Source organism: Bubalus kerabau, chromosome 2 (assembly GCF_029407905.1).
Source record: "Bubalus kerabau isolate K-KA32 ecotype Philippines breed swamp buffalo chromosome 2, PCC_UOA_SB_1v2, whole genome shotgun sequence".
NCBI classification, from domain to species: domain Eukaryota; kingdom Metazoa; phylum Chordata; class Mammalia; order Artiodactyla; family Bovidae; genus Bubalus; species Bubalus kerabau.
The window spans coordinates 142054736-142081856 of NC_073625.1; the positions used below are offsets into that span (position 1 = coordinate 142054736).

General features: G+C 39.3%; 1 protein-coding gene and 1 pseudogene across 6 annotated transcripts in view; both read left to right on the top strand.

Moving 5' to 3' along the window:
• PLD1 (phospholipase D1) overlaps window positions 1–27121 on the top strand; it is a 227832-nt gene that overhangs the window by 113484 nt on the left and 87227 nt on the right. For all 6 annotated transcript variants that reach the window (XM_055569071.1, XM_055569072.1, XM_055569069.1 and 3 more), the window contains 5 exons: window positions 3432–3584; window positions 7376–7525; window positions 8234–8317; window positions 17437–17518; window positions 26472–26582. In XM_055569071.1, coding sequence (XP_055425046.1) covers window positions 3432–3584; window positions 7376–7525; window positions 8234–8317; window positions 17437–17518; window positions 26472–26582 — 580 coding nt within the window. The remainder of the gene's footprint in view (window positions 1–3431; window positions 3585–7375; window positions 7526–8233; window positions 8318–17436; window positions 17519–26471; window positions 26583–27121) is intronic.
• Window positions 21182–23728, top strand: LOC129642909 (40S ribosomal protein S6-like; annotated as a pseudogene).

Here is a 27121-nt window from a genome sequence, read left to right on the forward strand (position 1 = left end):
AGGGACTGCTCATGGGAGGATCTGGAAGAAATAATTTCTAAGTGAGGAAGAGCAAATGTAGAAGCCCAGAGAACAAGGTTAGCAAGTCTCAGGACCAGTGAGACCAACGTGGTGGGAAGGAAGAGTATGAGATGAGGCTGAGGAGGTGATGTGTGACTTAGGTGGCTCTATCTGCATTTTAATGACACAGTTTGTAGTAGAACAGGTCACATCTTGTTAGAACATACCATAATCTCACCTGGTATAGACCAAGAGAATTCATAAAAGCTCACATTTATTGGCTCCAGGCATTGTGCTAAGCAACATCCTTAAGTCATCTCAGTGAATCCTCAAAAATACTTATGAGCTGGACATTACTCCTATCCTCGTTTTATGGATTTAGACCTCAGGCTCAATTACCCCAGTTCACAGAAAAGGGCAAGTGACAGAACCAAAACTGGAGCCAGGGAGGCTGACTTCAAGCAGACACTTAATCCCTGAGCAGCAGGTGCTGCGGAGAAGGCAATGGCACCCCACTCCAGTACTCTTGCCTGGAAAATCCCGCGGACGGAGGAGCCTGGTAGGCTGCAGTCCATGGGGTCGCTAAGAGTCGGACACGACTGACAGACTTCCCTTTCACTTTTCACTTTCATGCACTGGAGAAGGAAATGGCAACCCACTCCAGTGTTCTTGCCTGGAGAATCCCAGGGACGGCGGAGCCTGGTGGGCTGCCGTCTATGGGATCGCACAGAGTTGGACACGACCAAAGCGACTTAGCAGCAGCAGCAGGTGCTGACTCCCAGAAGGCTGCTTGGCGAATTCCTTTCTTGATGCATATCCTCCTGTTCAAGAAAAAAATCTTTTGACCAAAGAGACAAAGAGGAGAAACAAGAAAAGGTTAATGAATGGCATAGTTAAGAAAAACTGTAAACAAAGGCCTGGCGTCAATTCACCTTACATCTAATAACTGTTACAGAGAACAACTCATCATCGTCAAAACAGAAACCATTCTCTTTTGCCTTCAGATTTCAAAATCCAGCAGTCACTATTAAACACTTCTGTATTTCTTCATCCCTCATTGTTGTGTCTGGTGTGGAGCTCTGGCTAGAGCTGGCTCTGGTGTCATTCAGGGGACCTTGACTTCTAGGCAAGTCCCCAAGTCCGGTACGTTTGACTTTTCTTTGTCAGTTTGACAAACCCACCAGCTGTGGTTTTCAAAGCCTGTGGCTCCTTCCTGGTCAACAACACTGCTGCTCTGGGCCTGTGCCCTGCCGTCTGCTCTCTAGCTTACATAGAAAGTCAGGCTGGGACAAGGGAACCATAGCTAAAGAAGGACCTTTAACAGATATGTGATCTTTAAGCCTTGACTTTTCATCAACAAGTAGTTATGCATAACTCATAACTCAGCCCCATCAGAATGACTGAGTTTCTATTTGATATCATGGCCTTGGCAGTGATATTGAGCAGTGTTAAGAGAGTTCTTATAAAACATGAATTTCTGCATTTTCTGAAAACTATTGAGAGTGTTATCCATTAATATTGTTCAGTTGCTTTATGTTAGGTTCCAAGTGAGAAACTTTCTTTGGAATTTATCTTTTTGTTGGGTGACTTCTTTATTTCCTTAGTTTATTCATTTGATAAGAAAACCCAGGAAGCTCAAACCCACATTGGTGCCGTCACCGTAATTATATTAGTGTTGTGGTTAGATATTTGCTTTCTCTGACCTTGATGTTTTCCCTTTTGTTAATTGTAACACATGTATGACCTTTACTGTGTTATCCTAAATCCATCCCACCCCCTTTAATTGGAAAGGAGACAGCCTGTATATTAAAAAAACAAGTGAAATGAAACCATGTGGAAATCAATGTAGATTGTCTACATTAAATCCCAAACTAGAGAGCCACTAAAATGTAATGTGGTTAGCAATTTCAGTAATGATTTGTTATAGGTTTCCTTTAACTTCTGACTTCACGTATTATGTTTACAATATTTGTTCATTTATGTTCAGGTATTCTGGCCTTACCTATTTCATAACGTGCTTTATGTTGCCTAATACGTGATATAATATTCCCATTGTTCGTTTCTTTAATTATTGACCAATTCATTTCACCACTACACAATTGCAGGTGACTATGACATTACCTACATGGCCTTCAGACTCTCCTCAATGTGGCCTTTGCCAGGCTCCTACCCCACTCCCCACACCTCATCTGCTACACTTCCTGAAACCCTGGCCTCCCCAGACTGTCCCCCAATACAGGCAGCATTCCCAGCCTTGGTGCCTTTGCTAACTCTTCCCTCCATGTGGATGTATACCTGGACTACCTCTTCGGGCTCTGCTTGTTGGGCTCCTTCCTGGTTTTGCTCAGACAACAGTTTTTTGAGAAATGCCACTAGCCCTTTCTCTTAGAACTGAGGACCCCTTCCTTACACACATCTCTTTTTGCTTTCCTCCTTTAACACCTATCCCATTCAGCCTAGCATTGTTATTGTGCCCCACCAGCCTAATAAGTTCCTTTGAAAACATGTCTGATTTATCTTCGTGCCATTTCTACCTCTGCTCTAACTCCCAGTTTATCACTGTACTTTTCCATCATGAAGCTCTTAAATATATATTTGAATTGATTGCAGATATACTTTTGAGAGATCATGTTCCACTGAGCATCATTTATTAATGGTCCTTGCTGCTGCTGCTGCTGCTAAGTCGCTTCAGTCGTATCCGACTCTGTGCGACCCCATAGACGGCAGCCCAGCAGGCTCCCCAGTCCCTGGGATTCTCCAGGCAAGAACACTGGAGTAGGTTGCCATTTCCTCCTCCAATGCATGAAAGTGAAAAGTGAAAGTGAAGTCACTCAGTCGTGTCTGACTCTTCGCGACCCCATGGACTGCAGCCTACCCGGCTCCTCCGTCCATGGGATTCTCCAGGCAAGAGTACTGGAGTGGGGTGCCATCGCCTTCTCTGATTAATGGTCCTTATGCCACCAATAATTTGAAATGAACAATATGCAGAGTATTGGATGTTTATTCAGTTTTTTTAAAGGGCAATTTTTACTTACTCAGAGACTCAGTTGCCTCTTCTGTGATGGTTTATTTTAGCAAACACTAACCCACCCCATTTTCCAACAGCTTTGGTTCCTGCTGTGCATCCTGTGAGCACTGCCCACCCACATCAGGGACATTCTTCCAGGCTTTGCCATTAGTGTCTAAAGGGCCAGTGAATTGTCTTGAATTGCTTGGTGCCAGTACTTCTCAGGGAAACATAATAGGAAGATTTTTTTGTTTATTTTTCTGTTTCATAGTGTTTTCATGTTTTAAAAAATAGATCCCTGTGTAAAAGACAAAATTATGTTTACTGTCTGCTAGAATGCTTACTTCAAACTTGTCGTAATAACTTGTTCCCTTTGTTTCAATAATTCAGTACAACTTCAAAAATATGTGTTTTCTTCTTACAGGTGGTTGATAGTAAAAGATTCCTTTTTATTGTATATGAAACCAGACAATGGTGCTATTGCCTTCGTCCTGCTGGTGGATAAAGAATTCAGAGTTAAGGTGGGGAGGAAGGAGACAGAGACGAAGTATGGACTCCGAATTGATAATCTTTCAAGGTAGAATTTGGAAAGATTTTTTAAAGATTTCTCTAAAAACAGTTTTTCTCCCAACCTTAAGTGAAGAAGAAGGTAAAATAATTTAGGTGTTAGAAAATTATTATTTAGAACTCATCCTCAATTAAAAGTAATTAAACTACTTTTTTATATCTTTAGGATGCAGAGTATCCTATATGCAAGAGTCAGAATAAATGGTACCAGGTATTGCTGTGTGCCTGTTTTAACAAAATATATGCCTGCTTTAACAAAATTGACTACCCATTAATACCAATTTACCAAACAGATAAGGAGTAATAGTTCTTGTTTTTAAAAAGTAGAATTTTACTTTATAAATGGATACCCTTTAATTAATAAAACATGTGCAAAGTGATCTGATTATAAAAATTCTGTTTACATACAGATTTTTAAAAAGATACCTTGAAGGATACTCAACTGTACATTTATTATAGATTTTATTAGTGAGTTTGTGTGTGTGTTGATAAACATTTCTTTCTGAAAGGCCGTAGTTATACAATATATGTGTGTCTTTTTCTTTCTGATATATATATTTGTCTCTATAAAGTTCAGGGTCATGTATATGAATACATTTTTGTTGTTTAGTTGCTATGTTGTATCCAACTCTTTTGTGACACCATGGACTATAGCCCATCAGGCTCCTCTGTCTATGGAATTCTCCAGGCAAGAATACTGGAGTGGGTTGCCATTTCCTGCTGTAGGGGATCTTCCTGACCCAGGGATTGAACCCACATCTCCTCCTTGGCAGGCAGATTCTTTACCACTGAGCCACCTGGGAAGCCCATGTGAATACATACACATATACAAAGGTCCATATAGTCAAAGCTATGGTTTTTCCAGTAGTCATGTATGGATGTGAGAATTGACCATCAAGAAGGCTGAGCACCGAAGAATTGATGTTTTTGAACTGTGGTGTTGGAGAAGACTCTTGAGAGTCCTGTGGACTGCAAGGAGATCAAACCAGTCAGTCCTAAAGGAAATCAACCCTGAGCATTCATTGAAAGGACTGAGCTGAAACTGAAGCTCTAATACTTTGGCTACCTGATACGAAGAGCTGACTCTTTGGAAAAGGCCCTGATGCTGGGAAAGATTGAAGGCAGGAGGAGAAGGGGACAACAGAGGACGAGATGGTTGGATGGCATCACCAATTCAATGGACATGAGTTTGAGCAAGCTCTGGGAGATCATGAAGGACAGGGAAGCCTGGCATGCTGCAGTCCATGAGGTCTCAGAGAATCAGACTTGACTGAGTGAGCTGAACAATGACAACAACAATACATTTCTCTCTATACACACTGACTGACATCAAATATATATATGTATTTAATATAAATACGCTACTCGTACTAATATGTCTGCATGTGTGTTTGTGTGTGTGTGTGTGTGTGTGTGTGAAAAATGCTGAACTTACCAATCTCAGACAATGGGAGGTTCAGGATGTTATTGGAAATATAATGATGCTGCCATTAAATCTTCCTCCTGGAAATTCCCTGGCAGTTCAGTGGTTAGGAGTCTGTGCTTTCACTGCCAAGGGCCTGAGTCCAATCCCTGATCAGGGAACTAGAATCCCACACTACACAGTGCACCCAAAAAAAAGCCACCTCCCTCCTGGTACTACTTTCCCTTTTTCTGGAGGACCATAGAAATCAGACCACAATTTTCACTGGTCGCTGTGACAGCTGTTTTACTGGCCATCTTATCTCCATTTCCTGTCATCACTCACTTGTGCACCCTTGCCAAATGAATCCATACAGACCCAGGTTTCATCTGCTCTCTCCCTGGTGTAAGTGGTCCCCCTCCTTGTATCAAAGAAGCCCAAATTCCTCCATTTACAATCTGAGGCCTTTTATCTCTCTGCCTTCATTGGCAATCCCTCCCTAAAGCAGTCTTTTTGTTCTTTAGGGACGGTTCTCTTCACACCTATCCTCACACATTTTTTAATTTCACCTTTCTTCTTTCTACCTCCATGTTTGGAATGGTTCTTTTTTTTCCCCCTTACCTCTGATTCACATCCTGTGATAAGACTTCTGTTTGTCCTTTATCTCTTCTTTTTCTCATAACTGGTTTTCAGAGGCATTTCAGCTCAGTTGGAGCAGTGCTCGCATGCTGGGTCAAGCCCAGGCATTTTCTGTGCCCTGGTGACCTCTCTGCAGAACCCCGTGTCTGCCTGCTGCGGCCAATGGAGAATGCCTCACTCCTCCCAGCACCACCACGTCTCACCTCGCCCCTCCCTACACCCCAGACAAAAGCCAAGCATCAGTCTCTGACATATCGAGGGGACCAGTTTGGACATCCCTAATCTTTATAAATAATTATTTTAGGATCTGTGCATATAGGATCATTGCATTTCTCCCCAAAGCAAACTCTCCCTGCTCACTCACAGCACTGGTCTTTTATTGGGGCAAGTTTCTGCCTAAATGCCAGGGAGACTGCTGACTTCAATACCTTGTTTTCTCTGGGTTTTTGTTGTTGTTATTGTTGTTGTTGTTTTCCTTTTGGCAGTGGCTAGAGAAAATCCCATGGATGGAGGAGTCTGGTAGGCTGCAGTCCATGGGGTCGCTAGAGTCGGACACGACTGAGCGACTTCACTTTCACTTTTCACTTTCATGCATTGGAGAAGGAAATGGCAACCCATTCCAGTGTTCTTGCCTGGAAAATCCCAGGGACGAGGAAGCCTGGTGGGCTGTCTATGGGGTTGCACAACTGAAGCGACTTAGCAGTAGCAGCAGCAGCAGAGACATACAGATTCCTATTTCACTGACCTGGGATAGAACCTGGAGTTCTGGCAGTGAGAGCATGGAGTCCTACCCACTGGATTGCCAGGGAGTTCCCACACCTTGTTTTCTCTGAACTTCAAATTTGGATAACTCACTTCCACCTCTTAGTGGTAGTCACCTCTTTTGGCATTTGTTATGTAATAACTTTTTGTAATCTCCCACTCTGAATTTTTTTTTCAGCACTGACAAATCTGTAACCATTTAGAATCATTTAGTCATTTGCAATAGAAAAATCCAGTGCAGTCTGGGTTACATCAGAAGTAATTAATCAAATATGTTAACCATGGCTGATTCCAGGGCTCCAGCTATGTCACTGAGGTGCATTTTCCTGGAGTTTCTCAATTCTGTCCCCTGGGATCTACTCCATCCTCAGGCTGGTCTCCTGGTGGTAGCAAGATGGCTGCCTCTTACACTCAAACCAAGTTTGGTGGAAGGGGAAAGAGTCTCCTGATGGCATTTCTGAGCAAGTCCTTGATTATATTCTCACTTTTTGGGTGGAATTGGCTTATGAATATCATCCTTGAACCAGTCTTTGGAATCAGGAGCTGGAGTATGCCATTTTGTTGGCTTTGGTAGACCCAGAGTAGGCACGGGATGATCAGGCTATTTCCAGAGGCTGAGGGAATGGACACCAGGTAGGCCAAAGGGAAATGTCCTTTACAGGAACCAACAATTTTCTAAGACTTAGATGTAGGACCTCACTTGATGCCTCTTCCATCTCTTCCTCACAGCTTGGCCCAGTTAGCTGTAGGCCTTTACACATGTTTGCATAAGTGAATGAGGAAATAAGTAACCTGAAAGTTTGTTTTGCTACATTCAATATATTTTTAAATACTGCCAAAACCATTTAAAAGTCTGTTTTTTTCATATCAGTAGGATGCTCTTTGTCTAAAATTTTCTTTGCTGCACTACCAAAACAAATGGGACATGTTTAATTCTTAAATTGTTTAAAGAGAGCATAAAGTGACCATTCTTTTCCACATTTTGCTTTTCTTTGAAGGACTCTGATTTTAAAATGCAACAGCTATAGACATGCTCGGTGGTGGGGAGGGGCTATAGAAGAATTCATCCAGAAGTATGGCCCCGACTTTCTCAAAGATCATCGATTTGGATCATATGCTGCTATCCAAGGGAACACTTTAGCCAAATGGTAAGTAAGATCTTTTTGCTCTAAGACTATGAAGATAGTCATAGCATTGAATATTACAGTGGTCTAGGTTCACCTGGAATCAATTTTTGAAGCTGTGGAAAAATATTATGTATTATACTTCACAAGAGCCTTTATAGGACTACCTGAGCATAGAATATTTTTCCATTTTTTGTTTTTATGATTTTTTTAAAAATGAACTTTAGATAGCTAGCTTTAGATTGTGAAGTCTGATTTTAAAAGTTAACTTCATTTTCTTAATGATGCAAATGAAAAGTTTATTTAAGTCATTAGCCATAATTTAAGAAAGAGAAATTTACTTGGTAGGTATTTCTTTTAAATAAAATTTTGCTTAGCATGTTATTCTACCCATGGGTTAGAAACTGGTCTGCTTTCAGTCTCAAAAGAACAATAGTGTGTGAGTTCAGTAGGGTGGGAGAGTGCATCTGACCTCCTACAATGATGAGAGCATTCAATCTGTTATTCTCTCAGCAGAAAAGAATCAGATTGCTTACTTCTGTCTACTTACTATACTTCCTGCATAGCAAACAGAACATGGTATTTTCAGTTTTTGTTTCCAGTTATACAAAGTAAGCTGGTGGTTTTGTAAAGATTCTAGGCAGTGACTTCCGTCTTCTGTTTTGCCATATGATAGACTTCTTTTTTTATCTTTTTTGTTAAAAAAAATGAAACTGAAAACTTGTCTTTCAGGTATGTTAATGCCAAAGGATATTTTGAAGATGTGGCAAATGCAATGGAAGAGGCAAAAGAAGAAATATTTATCACAGATTGGTGGTTAGTATATGTCCCTGGGGAGTTTGGAGATCTCTGTGTTTAGGAATATACAACAGTGTTGTACTGTTCTAGAATCATACATTAAGAAAGACAGCAGTAGTCACAGATGTTTTGGTCAAAGTCCCAACTAATTAATTGTAGTAGCCTCCACTGAAAGGTCCTTTCAAAAAAAAAAAACCTCACATCCATATAGATTGTTAAAATATTTAGTTTGAGCAATTTTGTTTTTGGTTTTCCCTTTGGAAGCAAATAACCAATATTTATTGTAGTAAAGATTATTTTGCAATGCAAATATAGGTGTAGAGATAATGGAAAATAGTCTTCCTTCGATATCTTCCATGATGTTGGTATGTCTGTCTTAGTACACTTCCTCTGAATTGTCCCTTTGAAACTGGAATATTTCCATTTACCTATTAGTATTAAAATATCCTTTGTAATGACTAAGCCTGGTTAGCTTTTCTAGTGATGCATCAGATTTCAACTTTCTAATCCCCTTTAAAATCATCCATGAGAGTTAAAATGCTAATTAAAGCCATTGCAAGTCTCTTGTATCTAAAATTCACTTAGCTCTTGGGAAATTTTACTCCTGGAGTAGGTGTAGGCCTTGTAGTATGACTTTAGTTCCAATAACCCATCTGCCTGGATGGTTAAAACCCATTGCTGATGCTAATGTTTCCTACAATGAAAATGAAAATGTCTAAAATATGTTTTCCTTCTAAGAACTTAGTTGCTTGAAATGCTCCTCCCACCCCCATTTTTCCCTATCCTATTTCTTTCCAAATGCTATCTTTATTGAACTATGAAAATAGCATCATAATTCATTTCCTCCTAATTCTAGGTTGGGGGGGAAAGAAGAGTAATTAGGAATGTGAACTCATCTTTTTCTACTGTTTTGCCTCAGTGATGAGGGAATGTTTAAGTCTAGGGCATGCTTTCCCAACCTTGGCACTACTGACATGTGGAGCCAGATAATTCTTTATTGCGGGGGCTTGTTCTTTGTGTTGTGGGGTGTTTAGAACCATCAGCATCTCTGGCTTTTGTCCACTTGATGCCAGTAGCAAGGTCCCAGTTGAGATAACCAAAATATCTTCAGGCATCAAATGTCCCCTGTGGCGCACACTCCCTCTTGGTTGAGAACCATTGATCTAAAGTCAGCAGATAAGGCTTGTGATAATCAGCATGTCTGTGCTTCTGTTTATTCTCATGTTTATGGAGGAGCTTAATCTTGGTCCTTTTATTCTTGCCAAATTTTATCTCTTCAAGTCAGCTACCAGAAATAAAAGAAAGTTTCTTCCTTGTGAACTATTTCTTTGATTGAATACTTTCTACACACTTATGAGAATAAGTTCAAGCTTAATGTAGTAGGTATGTTCCTTTAAAAAGTATTTCTGAAAGTTTGACTAGGACATGAAAGAGACTGTAAATAGCGTTTCCACTGAGCCCGTATTATCATGTTTTACACAAGCAAATAATATATGTTTTGAAGGTTCTGAACACTGAAACATAGGCTCTCATTTAAACATCTAAAGAGATGGAATGTTGAATGTTTCTTCTGTCAGCTAAAAAATAAATCAGCAGGTTATTTCTTTTTTGTGACTGTGCTAGGATAACATCTTATTACAACTCTCTCTTTGAAATAAAACCTTTGCAGAAACTTTCCTCAAAACAAGTGAAGAAAATTCTTGTTGTACAATTATATTGCAAAAGTGAGCATTCAGAAACTTTATCACACCCTGATATATCTGGATCTGAGAGAATGAAAAGCATAGTGAGAAGATGCACATACCCTTTAGAAGCTTCTAATCTAAATCAAGAGACATCATATACATGAGTGAAAACTGTGTTACTCTCTTTTTGAAACAATTAATATGCAAGCAAAGACAGATTTGAGCAATCTCCGGGAGTTGGTGATGGACAGGGAAGCCTGGCATGCTGCAGTCCATGGGGTCGCAAAGTGTTAGACACGACTAAGCCACTGAACTGAGCTAAAAGGCTGATTTTAATGAAATGGGAAACAACCTGGGACCTAGAAGTGCTTAGCTCTTTTGTTTGTTAATTCATTTAACCACCCATTCTTTCATTTGTTGATTTATTCACTCATTCATTTCCAAGATACTTAATGAGCAGCCACTATGTGACAGGCACATGTCCAGAATGATGAATGAAAAGCAACCCCTACCCTGGACAATACACAGTCAGGAAATTATGTGCAGGACAACAGATTGGGGCAGCTCCATGGTAAATTCACTCAGTCGTGTCCGACTCTTTGCGACCCCATGGACTGTAGCCTACCATGCTCCTCCATCTATGGGATTTTCCAGGCAAGAGTACTGCAGTGGGTTGCCATTTCCTTCTCCAGGGGATCTTCCTCACCCAGGAATTGAACCGGGGTTTCCAGCGTTGTAGGTAAAGCATCTGCCTACAAGGCGGGAGACCCAGGTTTGATCCCTGGGTGGGGAAGATTCCCTGGAGAAGGAAATGGCAACCCACTCCAGTACTCTTGCCTGGAAAATCCCATGGGGGGATCCTGGTAGGCCCCAGTCCATGGGGTCGCAAAGAGTTGGACACGACTGAACGACTTTACTTCTTCACTTCAGTGGTGAAGATCAGCATAGCAGAAGGCACAGGGTGAGGGTGAGGTGGGGAGAAGCACGGAGGAAGGGGCAGTGACTGAGCCTGCAGGATCTGTGGAAGCTTCACAGGAGAGGGGTCTGGCCTGAGTCCTGGGTGATGGAGCTGTCCAGATAAAGATAGGTGAATATTTTAGGCAGAGAAGTGGTAAGTTATATTTAGAATTTTATTTAAATAATGCAATAAGAAAAGGTAGGAAAGAAGAGAAAGGAGAGTTGCAGCTTAAGTGGAAAAATGAAAGTGAAAGTCGTTCAGTCGTGTCTGACTCTTTGTGAACCCATAGATTATACAGTCCATAGCATTCTCCAGGCCAGAATACTGGAGTGGGTAGCCTTTCCCTTCTCCAGGGAATCTTCCCAACCCAGGGATCGAACCCAGGTCTCCCACAATCCAGGTGGATTCTTTACCTTCTGAGCCACAAGGGAAGCCCTAAGTGGAAGTTAGGGTTATTATTTTGTGCAACTTTTATTTCAGTAGTCAAAAGAAGACTGACTGATAGGTAGGTAGGTAGATAGATAGACGGATGGATGAAAATACTGGGATGAATACATAATGTATTCATGTGGATTATGACCCCAAAAGTTCAAAAGCTTCTGACTTTCAACAGGGTTGGCAAACATTTTCTGAAAAGAGCCAGAAAGTAAATATTTCAGTTGTTTCAGGTCACATATAGTCTCTGATGCATATTCTTGTTTGTGCAAGTGTGTGTGTGTTTAATAAACCTTTAAAAATGTAACAGCTCATGGACCGTACTAAAAGAGGCAATGGACCAAATTTGATTCATGGTGCATAATTTGATAACCCTTATCTTAAAAAGTAAATTCAAGTTATTGTATTATATCAATACAGAGCGACTTTCACTAAGAAACTGTCCATCTGCTTTCTGAAGTGCATATACTAACAATGTTTGAGAATTTCGTCCCTCCTCATCATTGCAAGCGCTTGCTGTTGTTAGTCTTTTCGTTGTTGTTGTTCAGTCACTAAGTCGTGTCTGACTTTTTGCAGCACCATGGACTGCAGCACACCAGGCTTCCCTGTCCTTCACTGTCTCTCAGAGTTTGCTCAAACTCATGTCCACTGAGTTGATGATGCCATCCAACCATCTCATCTTCTGTTGCCCCCTTCTCCTCCTGCCCTCAATTTTTCCCATCATCATTCTTTTTTAATGTTAGCCATTCCAAAGGGTATTCAGTAGTCTCGTGATTTTAATTTGTATTAGCATGTCTTTTCATGGTAAGCATATTTTCCTGTGACTTTTGGACATTTGTTTAGCTTTTTTTGGAAGCACGTTCAAATCTCATTTTTCTTCTTTTTTTTATTGGATTGTCTTCCTATTACTGAATTGCAGAAGATCTTTATACATTCTAGTTATAATTTACTCCAGTTCATTCTGGCCTCAGTATTTTCTGATGAAAAATTCATGGTCATTTTGATTTATTGTTCCCCTCTTAAATAATGCATTGTTTTTCTTCTGAGTGTTTTTAATATTTTCTTCCTGTCATTAGGTTTCAGCAATTTGATTATGGTGTTTGAATTTATCCTGTTTGGAGTTCACTGAGTTTCTTGAATCTGTAGGTTTATATCACTCATCAAATTTGAGAAATTTTCAGCCATCATTTCTTCAATTTTTTTCATGCATTTCCCTATTTCTCCTCTTTTTCTGAGTCTCTGATGACACAAATCATTATCTTTTTGTATTGTCCTATGGGTCTTTCAGGCTTTGTTAATTTTTTGAAAAATCTTTTGTTACTCAAATTGGATAATTTCTCCTTATCTCTCTTTAAATTCATGGATTCTTTCCTTTGTCACCTCTGTTCTAGTGACCCTATTCAGTGACAGTTTGATTATTGTAGTATTTTTCAGCTTGAAAATTTCTCTTTGGCTTTTATTTATATCTTTATTTCTTTGCTGAGACTTTTTGACTATCCATTTTAAGAGTATTCACGCTTGTTGAAATTTTTTTTTAATATCTAGCAAAGAATTATATTAAATAATATCAGCATATCATTTTGGAATTGGCATTTGTTGAATGGCTTTCCTGCAAGTTGAGATTTTTCTGATTTTTTTTTTTTTTTTTTTTTGGTATGCCAAGTACTTTTTAATGTATTCTGGAAGCTTTGAATATTATGACTCTTGTTTAAATCTTACAGAAAATACTGGTATTTCTGTTTTAGCAGGAAAGTGGTCCATTAGGTCCATGCAGAATGTTCCAACTAGTCTTCTATCTGTGTGTCTTTAGTGACATCTTTCTTTTTAAAGTCTTTGCAGTGCTGTCCAGATCTGTCCCCCATGTTCTCCACCTAATGGCAAATTTGGGCAGTGATTTGTTTCTTATTTCGGTTCTCAAATTCTTCTATATAATATTTAGGATCAAATTTATGTGTGGGCAGCTTGGGAGTGAGCTAGAAGTTCACAAACAACTTTATATAGCATTGCTTTTCTGAGCTCCTCTCTCTCCATGATCTGCCCACTACTTGTGGGTTGCCTTTTGCTTCCCTTTTCAGTCCTCTGGCTATTAATAGAAATGTGCCCTGCTCTGTTACAGTTTCTGCAATGACACTTTGTATCCAGAGCCAAGCAATGAATATTTGTATCGTCCTCTTGGAACCACATTTCTTCCATTGGAAGGGAAAATCCACTTCCTCGGAGTTTTTGATGCCTGTGGGCCCTTCCCTGCCACCGCTAGCACTGCCAGAAGATCCCACTCTTCCTTTCCTCAAGCCTGAACCAGAGGACTTCTGAGGCTCTCTCTGCCTTTGCCAATGCCCATTTCCAGTTCTATTCCCAACTGAGAAATCAGAGGGAAAAAGAACAGTAAAACCACTACTCACTAGAAGATATGTCAAGAACAAATATGTCCTTCTTTCTCAATATCGAGTCTTCCAATTCATGAATATTGTATATCTCTCCATTTTTTTTTTTAGATTTTAAATCTTCTCATCAGTGTTTTGTACTTTCCACATACTTGCACTTATCACCAATAATTCGTGTTTTTTATGTTTTTGTAAATGGTATTTTTAAAAGTTCATGTTCCATTTATTTGCTGCCAGGATATGGAAATATGGTTGATTTTTTAATACTGATCTTACCTACTGCAGTCTTGCTTGGTTCACTTACTAGTGCGAGTAACTGTTTTGTAGGTGCCTTAGGATTTTTCCCCATAGATGAACATGTGATGTGTGAATAATGAAAGTTTTCCTTTTTCCTTTATAATCTGTATGCCTTGTACTTCTTTTTCTCTTCCTTTCTCTAGCATCATCAGTAAAATGTTGAATAGAAGTAGTGAGAATGGACATCTTTCTTGTTCTCAGTGTTAGATGAAAAGCTTTCAGTCTATTATTATATGCTTTAGGTAGATTTTTAAATAGGTGCCTTTTCTTTGAGGAAATTTCTTTCTACTTAAAATGTATTGAGAGTTTTTATTCAAAATTCTAGAATTTTTTAAGACTTTTTTCTGCATATATTGATATAATCTTTCTGTTTTCTGTTAATGTGCTGAATTATATTGATTGATTTTAAACCAACCTTGCATTCTTAGGAATAACCCCATTTTGTCATGATCCTTTTTATCAGTTGTGAAGTTTTGGTAGAGATTTTTACCTCTGTGATTGTTAGGGATATTGTACTTAATATTTTCTTGTCTTAGACTTTCTTTGATTGGTTTTCATATTAGGATAATGCTAGCCTCATTATATGAGTAAGTACATGTTTTCCTTGCCTTTGTTTCCTGAGTGAATCTTGGTAGGATTGGTACTATTTCTTCCCACAAAAATAATCAACTCCCCTTTTCTTTTTTAATCTAGCCAGTTTGTCAGTTTTATTAATCTTTCAAAGAATTAGATTTTGGTTTTATTGAGTTTATTGTTTTTCTGTTTTATGTTGCATTAAGGTCTATTCTTATCTATTATTCCCATTCTTCTTACTTTTTCTTTAATTTATTCTTTTTCCTATTTTCTTAAGATGAAAGTTCTGATGATTTAAACATTTTCTTTCTTATATGAGCATTTAAAACTATAAAATCTTCTAAGAAGAGCCTTTCCTTAGAAGTACTTTTTAACCTCTCTGAATTTGGAATGCATCTCACACTCATTACCATCCTACAGCTGTCACCATTTTTCTTTCTTACTGGTACACACAGTAATGTGCATCTTACATTCACTGTTGTCCGAAACCCAATGAAATGTAGTCTTACGCAATTCTTTTGAATTTTGCTTAGCTAATAATTACTTAGTTAAGATCCTGACATAATGATGCTTGTGAGTCCTAGCTGTCCTGTACTTGCCATGGTTTATGCTTTGTTTATAGCATGACTATCATTTTTCATAGCATGACTGTTTTTATCTTTTCATACATTATGCTCAAAATCCAGGTTTCCTTGAGAGCCTGCCTAAGATCCGCGAAAGTGTCTAGTAGAATCCTCTGCAAACAGGGTACACAGTCATTTTAGATTTTTAAAAAAGATGATAAAGACTTAATTGCAGAGTATAGACCTGAAAATGGCCCCCACACTGAAGCCCTCTGAGCCCATAATTAATGTGTATATTGAAAATTGCAAGCACATATATGTTGTTGGGTATGTCCTACTTTCGGAGAAGGCGATGGCACCCCACTCCAGTACTCTTGCCTGGCAAATCCCATGGACAGAAGAGCCTGGTAGGCTGCAGCCCATGGGGTCGCTATGAGTCGGACACGACTGAGCGACTTCACTTTCACTTTTCACTTTCATGCATTGGAGAAGGAAATGGCAACCCACTCCAGTGTTCTTGCCTGGAGAATCCCAGGGACGGGGGAGCCTGGTGGCTGCCATCGATGGGGTCGCACAGAGTCGGACACAACTGAAGTGACTCAGCAGCAGCAGCATGTCCTACTTTCAGTGAACTAGCAGTGCCCAATGACACACTCTTCTATTTAAAACAGATTTGTTTTTAATTCATCTTAGATCTTTTCCTGTCAGTTGCTGTATTTTTGGTTCAAGTTGTTTCCTATTTTAAACTAAATATGTAAATATTTATACTGTATACATCCTTCTATTGTATGTTTTCTTATTTATCTTATCCAATACAAGTTTCTTTTAGATACTTTTTCTCTGGATTTTTATTTTCTTTAACTGAATTTAGTAGAGTGTAAAATTATTTCTTTTTATCTCCTTAGCTCCTTAAAGCCCTATGGTTTTCCCATGCTTCGAAGAGCCCCTGGCAAGACACTATTTCACCCTAGTGTTCTGTAAGACTTTGATTCTTACACAGTTTACCCTGCTCCTCCAGGTCTAGCATTTCAGCAGGTGAAAGTTTATTGCTTTTTTTTGTTTGTTTTTCCCATTACAGAGGAGTTACACTACTTACCAGTTTAAGTCAGGCAATGACTTTGAACCTAATCCTGAGGGAAAAAGTGACTCTCCTGTACTGTGCTGCCCATGGCACTACTACGAAGAAGCCAGGGGTCCATTCTCACAGTGGGAAAAGCTTACCTATCAGCAAGCCTGCCTTCTTTCCTGCTCAGAAAGCCCAGCTTCCCATGGACACTGCTCCTTGGTATAGAAGTCAGTGTTCATGTTTATCAATTAGAACACTTTGGGTCTGGATTGCTAGAATACTCAACTGAAAGTAACTTAAACAATTAGGATTTATTTCTCTCATTGAATGAGAATTCTAAAGTTAGACAGTACTAGGGACTTGCCTGGTGGTCCAGTGGTTAGGAATTGGCCTTCCAAAATGCAGGGGGTGTGGGTTCTATGTCTGGTCAGGAAGCTGAGATCCCACATGCCTCATGGCCAAAATCCAAAACATAAAACAGAAGCGATATGGTAACAAATTCAATAAAGACTTTAATAATGGTCCACATAAAAAAAAAAATCATTAAAGTTAGGCAGTACTAGAGTTGGTGAAGTTCTCCAGTGATGTTAGGGTGGTGGCTTTGCCCTTAGAATTTCAGCGTGGCTGCAACTATCTAAGCATCATGCCCCCATACAGCATCCATCCCAGAGCCACTTCCCCTGGGGTTTTGTGTGTGTGCCCCTGTGTCTCTTCTTCTCAACAGAGGAAGAACTTTTCTATTTACCTCCTCATACATCTCATTATCTGTGTATTTCCTCATATATCTCATTGTGCAGGATTGTGTTATTTTATAAACTGGAGCTGAACACAAGCCTGAGGAAGCAATTATTCAGAATATTCACATTCAGTCAAGGGAGGTAGGCCCTGATACCAAGGAAGGAAAAGGTGGACAATGGTTGTTGGGCAGACAGTCAATAGTATCTGCAAGTGTGTGTATGTATCATATGTGAGTAACAGAGAAATCGAGACTGCCTTTTTTTTTGGATAAAGGTTGTTGTTCCAGTATGAAGTTGTACATGGACTCAGAGAACTTTGGGTGACTTGCCACGGTGGAGGATAATGGCATTTGGGCTAAAATCGCCGTTGCTTCCTATGACACAATCAGAAGTGAATATTTTGTTTTAGTTTCTTGAAATCTTGGTTTTGTGATTTCAGGTTGAGTCCAGAAATCTTCCTGAAACGTCCGGTGGTTGAAGGAAATCGTTGGAGGTTGGACTGCATTCTTAAGCGAAAAGCAGTATGTACTTTACTAACATGCTAATATAATTTTTTTAATGTTTATTGCCTCTGAAATGCCTTTTTTTAAAGCCCTTCATATACACTTATAACATTTTTCTTTTAGAATTTGACAAAAAATAGAATACTTACTATTTTCAAGTTTATTTTGTTAGGTTTTTTTTTCCCCATTACTGTTGAAACATAACTATTTTCACCTAATTCACAGAATGAATTATGCTAACAGCTCTATTCTTTTTGTTTTATAATCAGTTATGGGCAGTTAATTTTATAAGCAAAAATTGTAATGACATTTCATCATTGAATAATAAATGATAAAATGAAACATAGCATTTTATTTTTTTCATTATTTGTCATTTGAGCAAAACACAAAGTCATCTGAGAACAATTTCAGTCAGATGGGGTCAAGCTGATGTTGACGAATATCAAAGGAGGGTCATAAAAAACCACTGGTTCCAGTTTGGAAACAGTTTATGGTAAATTGACGCTATAAATTCTGGGAGAGCACTGATTGTGCTCTTTTTGTTATAAAAAGTAAATAACTGAAGCAGTATAGGCTCACCAATGACTACTTTGCATTCATATGTCTGATGAATTTTTGGGCTTCCCCAGTGGCTCAGCAGTAAAGAATCTGCCTACAGTGCATGAGACGTGGGTTCAATCTCTGGGTTGGAAAGATCCCCTGGAGAAGGAAATGGCAGCCTGCTCCAGTATTTTTGCTTGGAAAATTCCACGGACAGAGGAACCTTGTAGGCTACAGTCCATGGGGTCATGAAAGACTTGGACACGAGTTAGTGACTAAAACAACAGAAAACAATAACAATTAATTTTTTTATGTGGTTGACCCTCAAGTTAAGTTGAATTAGGATAGATCTAAATTTGTTATTAATCATGTCCAAATTAGGGAGTGCTAGCCTTTTTATTCTGAAGAAGGCAATGGCAACCCACTCCAGTACTCGTGCCTGGAAAATCCCATGGATGGAGGAGCCTGGTGGGCTGCAGTCCACGGGGTCGCTAAGAATCAGACAGGACTGAGCGACTTCACTTTCACTTTTTCACTTTCATGCATTGGAGAAGGAAATGGCAACCCACTCCTGTGTTCCTGCCTGGAGAATCCCAGGGGCAGGAGAGCCTGGTGGGCTGCCGTCTATGGGGTCACGCAGAGTCAGACATGACTGAAGTGACTTAGCAGCAGCAGCCTTTTTATTGGGCTTCCCTGGTGGCTCAGTGGTTAAAGAATTTGCCTGCCAATACAGGAGACATGGGTTCAATCCCTGGGTCAGGAAGATCCCCTGGAGAAGGAAATGGCAACCTACTCCAGTATTCTTGCCTGGATAATCTCATGGACAGAGGAGCCTGGCGGGCTACAGTCCATGGGGTCACAAAGAGTCAGACTTGACTTAGTGACTAAACAACAGCAGCAAAGCCTTTTTACTATTATTTGAAACTGTCTTAATTTTTTAAATTCTATAATTAAACATTCAAGCAGAATTTGCAGATCCTAAGTAAATGAGGTCAGCATTTTCTATTTCTCACAGCCACCACTCATTTCTTTTTTCCCATCCTCTACATTCCCCTACCCCTTTCCCCACTCACCTTTTCCTCTTCTTTCAATGTCTTTTCCCCATGGCATTTAGTTTAGGATATCCAGGGGTAGGTATAGGCACTCCTCACTGCTGATGTTAAAGGCAAAAGAAGTTGATTTTCTTTATTTCCGACACATGTTCTGCCAAAGCATCATTTTCTAGGCTAGTCTGTCTGTTATCTTAATAGACTTCCATTCACAAAATTGGAAATTCTAGTCTTACATGTATTCTTTGCATATTCATTAAATAATCCAGCATACAGATACTGAGTGTGTCCTCTGCATCTGGTCCTACACTAGTAACTAAGGATGCCATGTGTGTGACCAGGACCCCATCCCTGCCCCTGGGAGGGCTTGCTGAAGGACTTGCATCCTGGGCTCAGTCCTAGCCTTACCAAACGTCTTTCTACATATTGAATGGGTTATAACTTTCTCCATGTTTCTCTCTGTGAAATAGCACCTTTCCCATTTCTCCTCCAGAAATAAACTCCAGAAATTCCACTGTAATACATTTTCCCAGCTTTGCCCTTCCAGTCATCAATCATACCAGTAAATCTTCTCTTCACATGCTTATCAAATGCTTTACTCTTTTATGTTTCAACTGACATGTTTCTGTTGAATGCCTCCTGCGTTAGGGCACTGGCTAATCATATGGGCGTGTACAAAAATGAAAGACACGATTCTTGACCTGAAGGAGCTTAAAGATCTATATAGAAGTCAGCTGGGTATAGAGACAGTGCCAAGATTCAAAGTGGGAGGGAGGGCACTGGGTAGGTCTGGTGTGGAAGCCCCTCACAGCATGAGGGGTTTAGAGCATTTAAGATGGGCCGAACACTTTAACAGAAGAGATTTCTAGGTATAGGAACTGTGATGAGGAAACATTCTGGAGGCAGGAATTCTAAGTCCTTGTCAATCACAGTGGGGTGACAAGGTTGATGACATACGAGTGTTAGCATATATAGGATGGGGCATCAAGCTGAAAAAGCAGCTTGGATGGGGAGGCTTTGGAACCAAGCCAGTGGTTTGAACTTCATGGAAAAACAGTGGGGAACTCTTGTTGGGGGGTGTGATGGACGAAGGGTGATCTGATCAAAATGGTGTGTTGGTAGGGTGGATGTGGTAGAGGAAGGAAGTGAGAAGAACCCGGTGTCAGAGAGCTACATTTTTAGATCATGTGACTATGAGGCACCTGCAGGACACCTAAGTATACTCCAGAAAGCTAGTAATTTTTTCCAGAGCGGGGTTCAGGAGGAAGATCCTGCAAGTCTGGTCCTCCACTCCATGTTGGCTGGCGGGTGTTTGTTTATTCCCCTCAGCGTACCTGTCCAGGTCCCTTTTCTACCCCTGTCATGATTTCTCTTTGCTTTTATGGCCCGTGAACCCTGTGAGGTATCAGGTGAATACCATGGCCAAATAAATATTACTGACCGATAATGGTGCTTTGTTTCAATTTCATCTGCTTTTTTGAAACTTGTAATTTTTAAATTACATGTAATGATTTTTTAAATCTCCTAAGGAAAGAGTAATACTATTAAATATTAATTTCTCAGTAGTACATTTAATAGAATTTCTCTTCCCTAATCCAGCTACACCATATTATTAAATTTTTAACACTCAGATCATTCCAAATTGACATTTCATATGCTCATAAACACTGCTTTACATACATAATTTAGTTTCTGAAAGCCACTAGCTTCACAGAGTACTGGGTTGAAATAGCATTTATTCTTGCATTAATGGATCCCAGAGGTCCATAAGGTTGAATGAAATGAATTTTTTTTTTCCTTCTATCTGATTGTGTAGCTCTTTGGGGAGAAATTTAGCATCTCTACATTATAGCGAACAATAGGCAAACATCTCTTTTAATGGTTGTTTCTGAGGGGAAAAATACAATATTTTGTTTCTCTGGTAGTAACCAAGTTGATATTTTCCTGTTTCTTTGGTCTTCTGTTATGCCCTGTCATCATTTAAAATAATTTAAACCAATGTTGAGAGACAGACTGTTTACAACTCAAAGCAGCATCCCAGGGTTTGTTCAGTTCTGAATTTATTGTACTAAGAGGTAAGATAAATTGCATCATGCTTATGGTAACTGCATCCCTGTATCCAGTTTGTATATTTTAACCATAGAAATACGTGATATTTCTGATGAGAACTGCACCAGAAGATTCTTCAAGTGCAGCAATCTGGAGAACTATAGAACCTTAGTTCTTAGGGGGGATTTTGTCATCAAGTTAGTTTCTTTCTGTCCTGGACCACAGAGCACATTCTGACGTTGCAATCAGGGACCAAACGCAGGGAAGGATGTCCAGGTTCATCAAATGAGATGAATAATCACATCACTGAACAGAAAAATCAAAGAGAATCTTATCAAAATAGTGGGCTAGAAGGGTGAAATAGGGAAGGAGGGAAGGGATCTTCAACCTTAAGGACTGTGCTTTAAACAAAATTGTCTTGGAAAGAAAAAAAAAAGGCTTATGAGCACTTGTGCTGTTACCTACCAGTGCTGCTTGCATTTCAATGGTGAGGATATGATTCCTTTATATCCTTTACTTTTCATTTTCTTAAAATATTACAAACCGTCCATCCCTGCTGTGCTGCTCCCCGGGGAAGTCCTTGACAGGTGATAAAATTAGTGATTATTCTGGGGGATGTGTTAGCTAAGCTATCTTTAGGCAGTGAACCAACTTTACTACATTTAGAAAATAGTTTGACCACTGTGCTTTGAACAATCAGAGAAAAAGCTGGCTCAGAAACAAAGTCTCTTGATTTCAACTATAAACATTTTTTATTTTTCATTTTCTTCATATGCATTTGTATGTGTAAAGCACCTAAAAGTTCATACTGTTTATAGTATTGTATCTGTTCCACTTGATTAAAAATGAATTAGAATAGAGGATAGAACTTTTATCTTTCTAAAGTCAAGTGTCATAAAGTTTATTGTGTGGAATCCTCTGGTTAGCTGACTTCAGCAAAGATGAGAAACATAACATAGAAATGTAAGAAACACAGTCAAGTCCAGGGCCATCTGTTTTCCCACTTACCCTATTAATACTTTTCTTTTGAGCAAAGGGTAATTTCCCCTAGAGTCACTAAAAGGCTTTGGTAAAACATCAGATTCTTCAAAAGTGTTTTTTTTTTTTTAATTACAGAATTAACGTTGTACTTTTGTTTCTGATTTGGCTTTCACTGTGTGCAAATATTCCCATATTTTGTATTAGTCTGCACTATTGCTGCGGCGGCTGCTGCTTAGTTGCTTCAGTCATATCCGACTCTGTGAGACCCCATAGACGGCAGCCCACCAAGCTTCCCAGTCCCTGGGATTCTCCAGGCAAGGACACTGGAGTGGGTTGCCACCTCCCTCTCCAACGCATGAAAATAAAAAGTGAAAGTAAAGTCGCTCAGTCGTGTCCGACTCTTAGCAACCCCATGGACTGCAGCCTACCAGGCTCCTCCGTCCATGGGATTTTCCAGGCACGAGTACTGGAGTGGGTGCCATTGCCTTCTCCAGTCTGCACTATTAGGACCCAACAAATGCCTTCATTCCCAGGGGATATATTTTGCTTTGCCCTTTATAGTTGACAGTTTATGATAGTTTGTAATGCCTTGACCAAAAGAAGAGAAATTTATTTCCTTATTATCACAAGAATATTGTCACTAATCAACTGTTTATTGTGGGCGTGGTGTAAGTAAACAACTGTAAACCAAACTACATAAAAATTAACTTTTTATATTTAATTACTTCCTTATTAGTCATTTCTATTTAGCTAAGATGACTTAAAAGCCTGTATCCTCTTTTTCGTGGCGCCTCGGAGGCTGTCAGCCACTTCAGAATGAAGCTAGCTGAACATCTCTTTTCCGGCCACTGGCTGCCAGAAGCTCATTGAAGTGGACGATGAACGAAAACTTTGTGCCTTCTATGAGAAGCATATGGCCACAGAAGTTGCTGCTGATGCTCTGGGTGAAGAATGGATGGAAGGGTTATGTGGTCCGAATCAGTGGCAGGAACGATAAGCAGGGTTTCCCCATGAAGCAGGATGTCTTGACCCATGGCCGAGTAAGGGGCATTCCTGTTACAGACCAAGGAGGACTGGAGAGAGAAAGCGCAAATCTGTACAGGGTTGCATTGTGGATGCCAATCTGAGTGTTCTCAATTTGGTCATCATAAAAAAGGGGGAGAAGGATATTCCTGGACTCACTGATACTACAGTGCCTCGTCACCTGGGTCCCAAAAGAGCTAGCAGAATCTGCAAACTTTTCAATCTCTCTAAAGAAGATGATGTCCGCCAATATGTTGTGCGAAAGCCCCTAAACAAAAATGGTAAGAAACCTAGGACTAAAGCACCCAAGATTCAGCGTCTCCTGACTCCACGAGTTCTGCAACACAAATGCCGGCGTATTGCTCTGAAGAAACAGCGTACTAAGAAAAATAAAGACGGGGCTGCAGAACATGCTAAACTTTTGGCCAAGAGAATGAAGGCAGCCAAAGAAAAAGGCAGGAACAGATTGCCAAGAGACGGAGGCTGTCCTCTCTGAGAGCTTCTACTTCTAAGTCTGAGTCTAGTCAAAAATGAGATGTTCTAAGAGTAACAAATAAATAAGATCAGACATCAAAAAAAAAAAAAAGTCTGTATCCTATTTCCTATAGGTTAATTTATTTCAATGAGGAAAGACACAATAAAGAAGAAAATGTCAGGTATTAGTAGATGAAGGATAATATCAATACTATAATCCATTAGTGCCAGCATCTCTATTATTTAAAAACTCCATTCGTTATGCAGATAAATGGAAAATTATAAGATTCACTCCAGTTCCTAATTTGCAACTACTGTCCTTCATGAGTAATAATCTCATAAGCCTAAGAAGTAAAATTGCATCCATTTTAAAACAAATGAACCGTGATGAGAGATGTCAGGTGTAATGTTCTTTAATTTAGGTTGAAATTGGGGGTTTTAAACTTTATATTTCATCATTCAGTGTGAGGCTATTTTTTAAACTGTTACTCATTGCTGAATCCTAAAATATTTAAATAGAAAAGTAAATCTGAAGAGTAGAAGAGAAAAATAAAATAATGTTCTAGTTTTCATTTAGAGCGTTCACTGACCAGATCATTGGAAATTAATCTGTTCACTTCCTGCCTTTAATGAATTAATCCTTTCACTTCCTTATTTCTTTACTCAAGTCTGTACTTTCATACTTGATTGCAATAATAGTTGCATAACGTAATAAATGATAAGCAAGTTCCAAAAGTCAGTTGTTAACCAGAGAAATAAAATGACGTATATATTTTAATCCTGTTTTTTTCAGAGCAAGAATGGGTCTTCTGCTAGTACTCAGATTTCCTTAATACAGTCCAGAATGTAAATCAGGTGTATCCCTTCAGAAATATGACACTTTTCAGATATTACTAACACCAAGTAAGACAAAGTTAGTATCTTGAAGTGATGTGTTATTCTAAAGGATCTAGGGGCTAAAATATGCTCCTTAGTATTGGCAGAACAACACTAGGGAATTGTAAACGTGTTTTGTTTACTCCAAGGTTTTATATCTTGCAGACTAAAAATGTTAACTCCTCTGTTTTTTTCACATTTTTGTAACATTGCAAAAATGTCCAGTTGTTATAAATTTGATGTGTTCAATCCAGTAAGTCTTCTTAAATTTGTGACTCGAATGTCCATTATGAACAGTGCCTAATTACCATGGATTAAGAATTGATGCTTTTGAACTGTGGTGCTGGAGAAGACTCTTGCTAGTCCCTTGGACTGCAAGGAGATCCAACCAGTCCATCCTAAAGGAGACCAGTGCTGGGTGTTCATTGAAAGGACTGATGCTGAGACTGAAACTCCAGTACTTTGGCCACCTCATGCGAAGAGTTGACTCATTGGAAAAAACCCTGATGCTGGGAGAGATTGGGGGCAGGAGAAGGGGACGACAGAAGATCAGATGGCTGGATGGCATCACCGACTGGATGCACATGAGTTTGGGTGAACTCCGGGAATTGGTGATGGACAGGGAGGCCTGGCATGCTACGGTTCATGGGGTCGCAAAGAGTCAGACGTGACTGAGCGACTGAAATGAACTGAACTGAACTGATATTTAAACTATAACAAAATTATTACTTATCACTATAGTTTATTAGATACACCGGCATCTCTAATACTCTAGAAAAGATTATGGAAAACTTCTTGCCTTTAAATCTGTAGGATATTAAATGTCTGTGTGTAGCTACAGTATCCTGTATATGGTTTCAGAAATCATCCAGAATGGTTTCAGAGCTGCTGGGTATATAAAATGCAAATTCCGTGTTGCAAACTACACAGCAATACTGAGGATGCAAACCTAAAAAGAAAAAAAATGATATAAGAAATGAGGATAAACAATATAGAGTTTCCTGGAGGAGCTGTATGTTAATGGGGGAACCATATAAGAGGACAAGGAGAGGGGAGAACATTCAAGTGTCAAGCAAAATTAACCATAAGCTAAGACCTTGTCACTACCCAGAACTAAGAGAGAAAAACAATGGTACTTTTCTATACTACCAGCTGTTGGACATTCTTTTTGATGGTTAATATTAATAATAAATATTATTTGTATAGCATATTAAAGTTTGTGAGTAACTTTTGATTCAGTATGACCTTCACAATGGCTTTGTCTGTTTTCCTTTAGGTCCAAGGTCTAGGGACAGATCAATGTTAATTTGTGGGCTGCTGCTAAAACTCAGGGGTTTTTGATTGTCAGAGAAGCTGACTTCTGAAGAAGTCATTTCAGTGGTGAACTAGGCCTTAATGATTTAATTATGGGTGAAGAGTGTGAACCAACACATTCATTTGTGAAGACTGAGAAATGTTTTTCCACTGAAATAATTTTTAGTAAAGAAAAAATCTATGAAAATATCCCCAGAAACATTTAAGGCATGTTTAGCAGATTTTATCATCAGAGTTTTAAAAAACACTGTTATTTCAACTCATTGTGGTATGATAAAAACAAAAAGAAGACCCTAATTTTGTAACAATGAATCAGATCAAAACTTTCCTCTAATGTCAAGTGTTTGGAGGTGTTCAAAGGTGTAAGACTATCAGACATTTTTAGTATTTAAAGCTGCAGTTTCAACATTCTGGTTGTACTTAGTCAAATATTGACTCAGTATGCATAGAATGGAAAGGAGGTAGCTTTTTATTTTTTATATTTGTGTCTTAATCTACACATACATTTCAGCTCCTTCTGTGGCAGTTTTCATTACATATTGTATTATACTTGTTTATAGAAGAAATTTTTAGAAAATACAATGCCCAGAAAGGAAGAAGAAAAAGAAAATCGTAGCATACTTTCAGAAATTCTTATTTTTCCCTGTGTTTTTTTCTTGTGACAGCAACAGGGGGTAAGAATCTTCATTATGCTCTACAAAGAGGTGGAACTTGCCCTTGGAATCAATAGTGAATACAGCAAGAGGACCCTGATGCGTCTACACCCCAACATAAAGGTATTTGGGTCATCTTGCTTAAAAAATGTTTCTTCTTTATTATTCTACAGTTTTCAGATATGTTTTGCTTTGAGCAGTGGCAATCTTTGGAATTCCCTTGTGTATATTTTGACTAAATAGTACTATGAACTTTATGGGCTTCCCAGGTAGCGTTAGTGGTATAGAATCCACCTGCCAATGCAGGAGATGCAAGAGACACGGGTTCAATCCCTGGGTCAGGAAGATCTCCTGGAGTAGGAAATGTCAACCCACTCCATTATTCTTGCCTGGAAAATTCCATGGACAGAGGAGCCTGGTGGGCTATAGTCCATGGGGCTGCAAAGAGTCAGACACGACTGAGCACACATACTTTCTTATATTTCTGATTTTGATGGGATCATCAGAGTTCTCATTTCTGCTTCTTTTACCCTGATCATTTAGCCAAGAACATTATTCCTAGAGTTGTTTTAATATTCAAGAGCCCCATCAAGTATCCATACTCTTCATTAAGGTTATCCTGAAACCTCTTAGATGTGAGCTCCCTGGGATGTCCCTTGAAT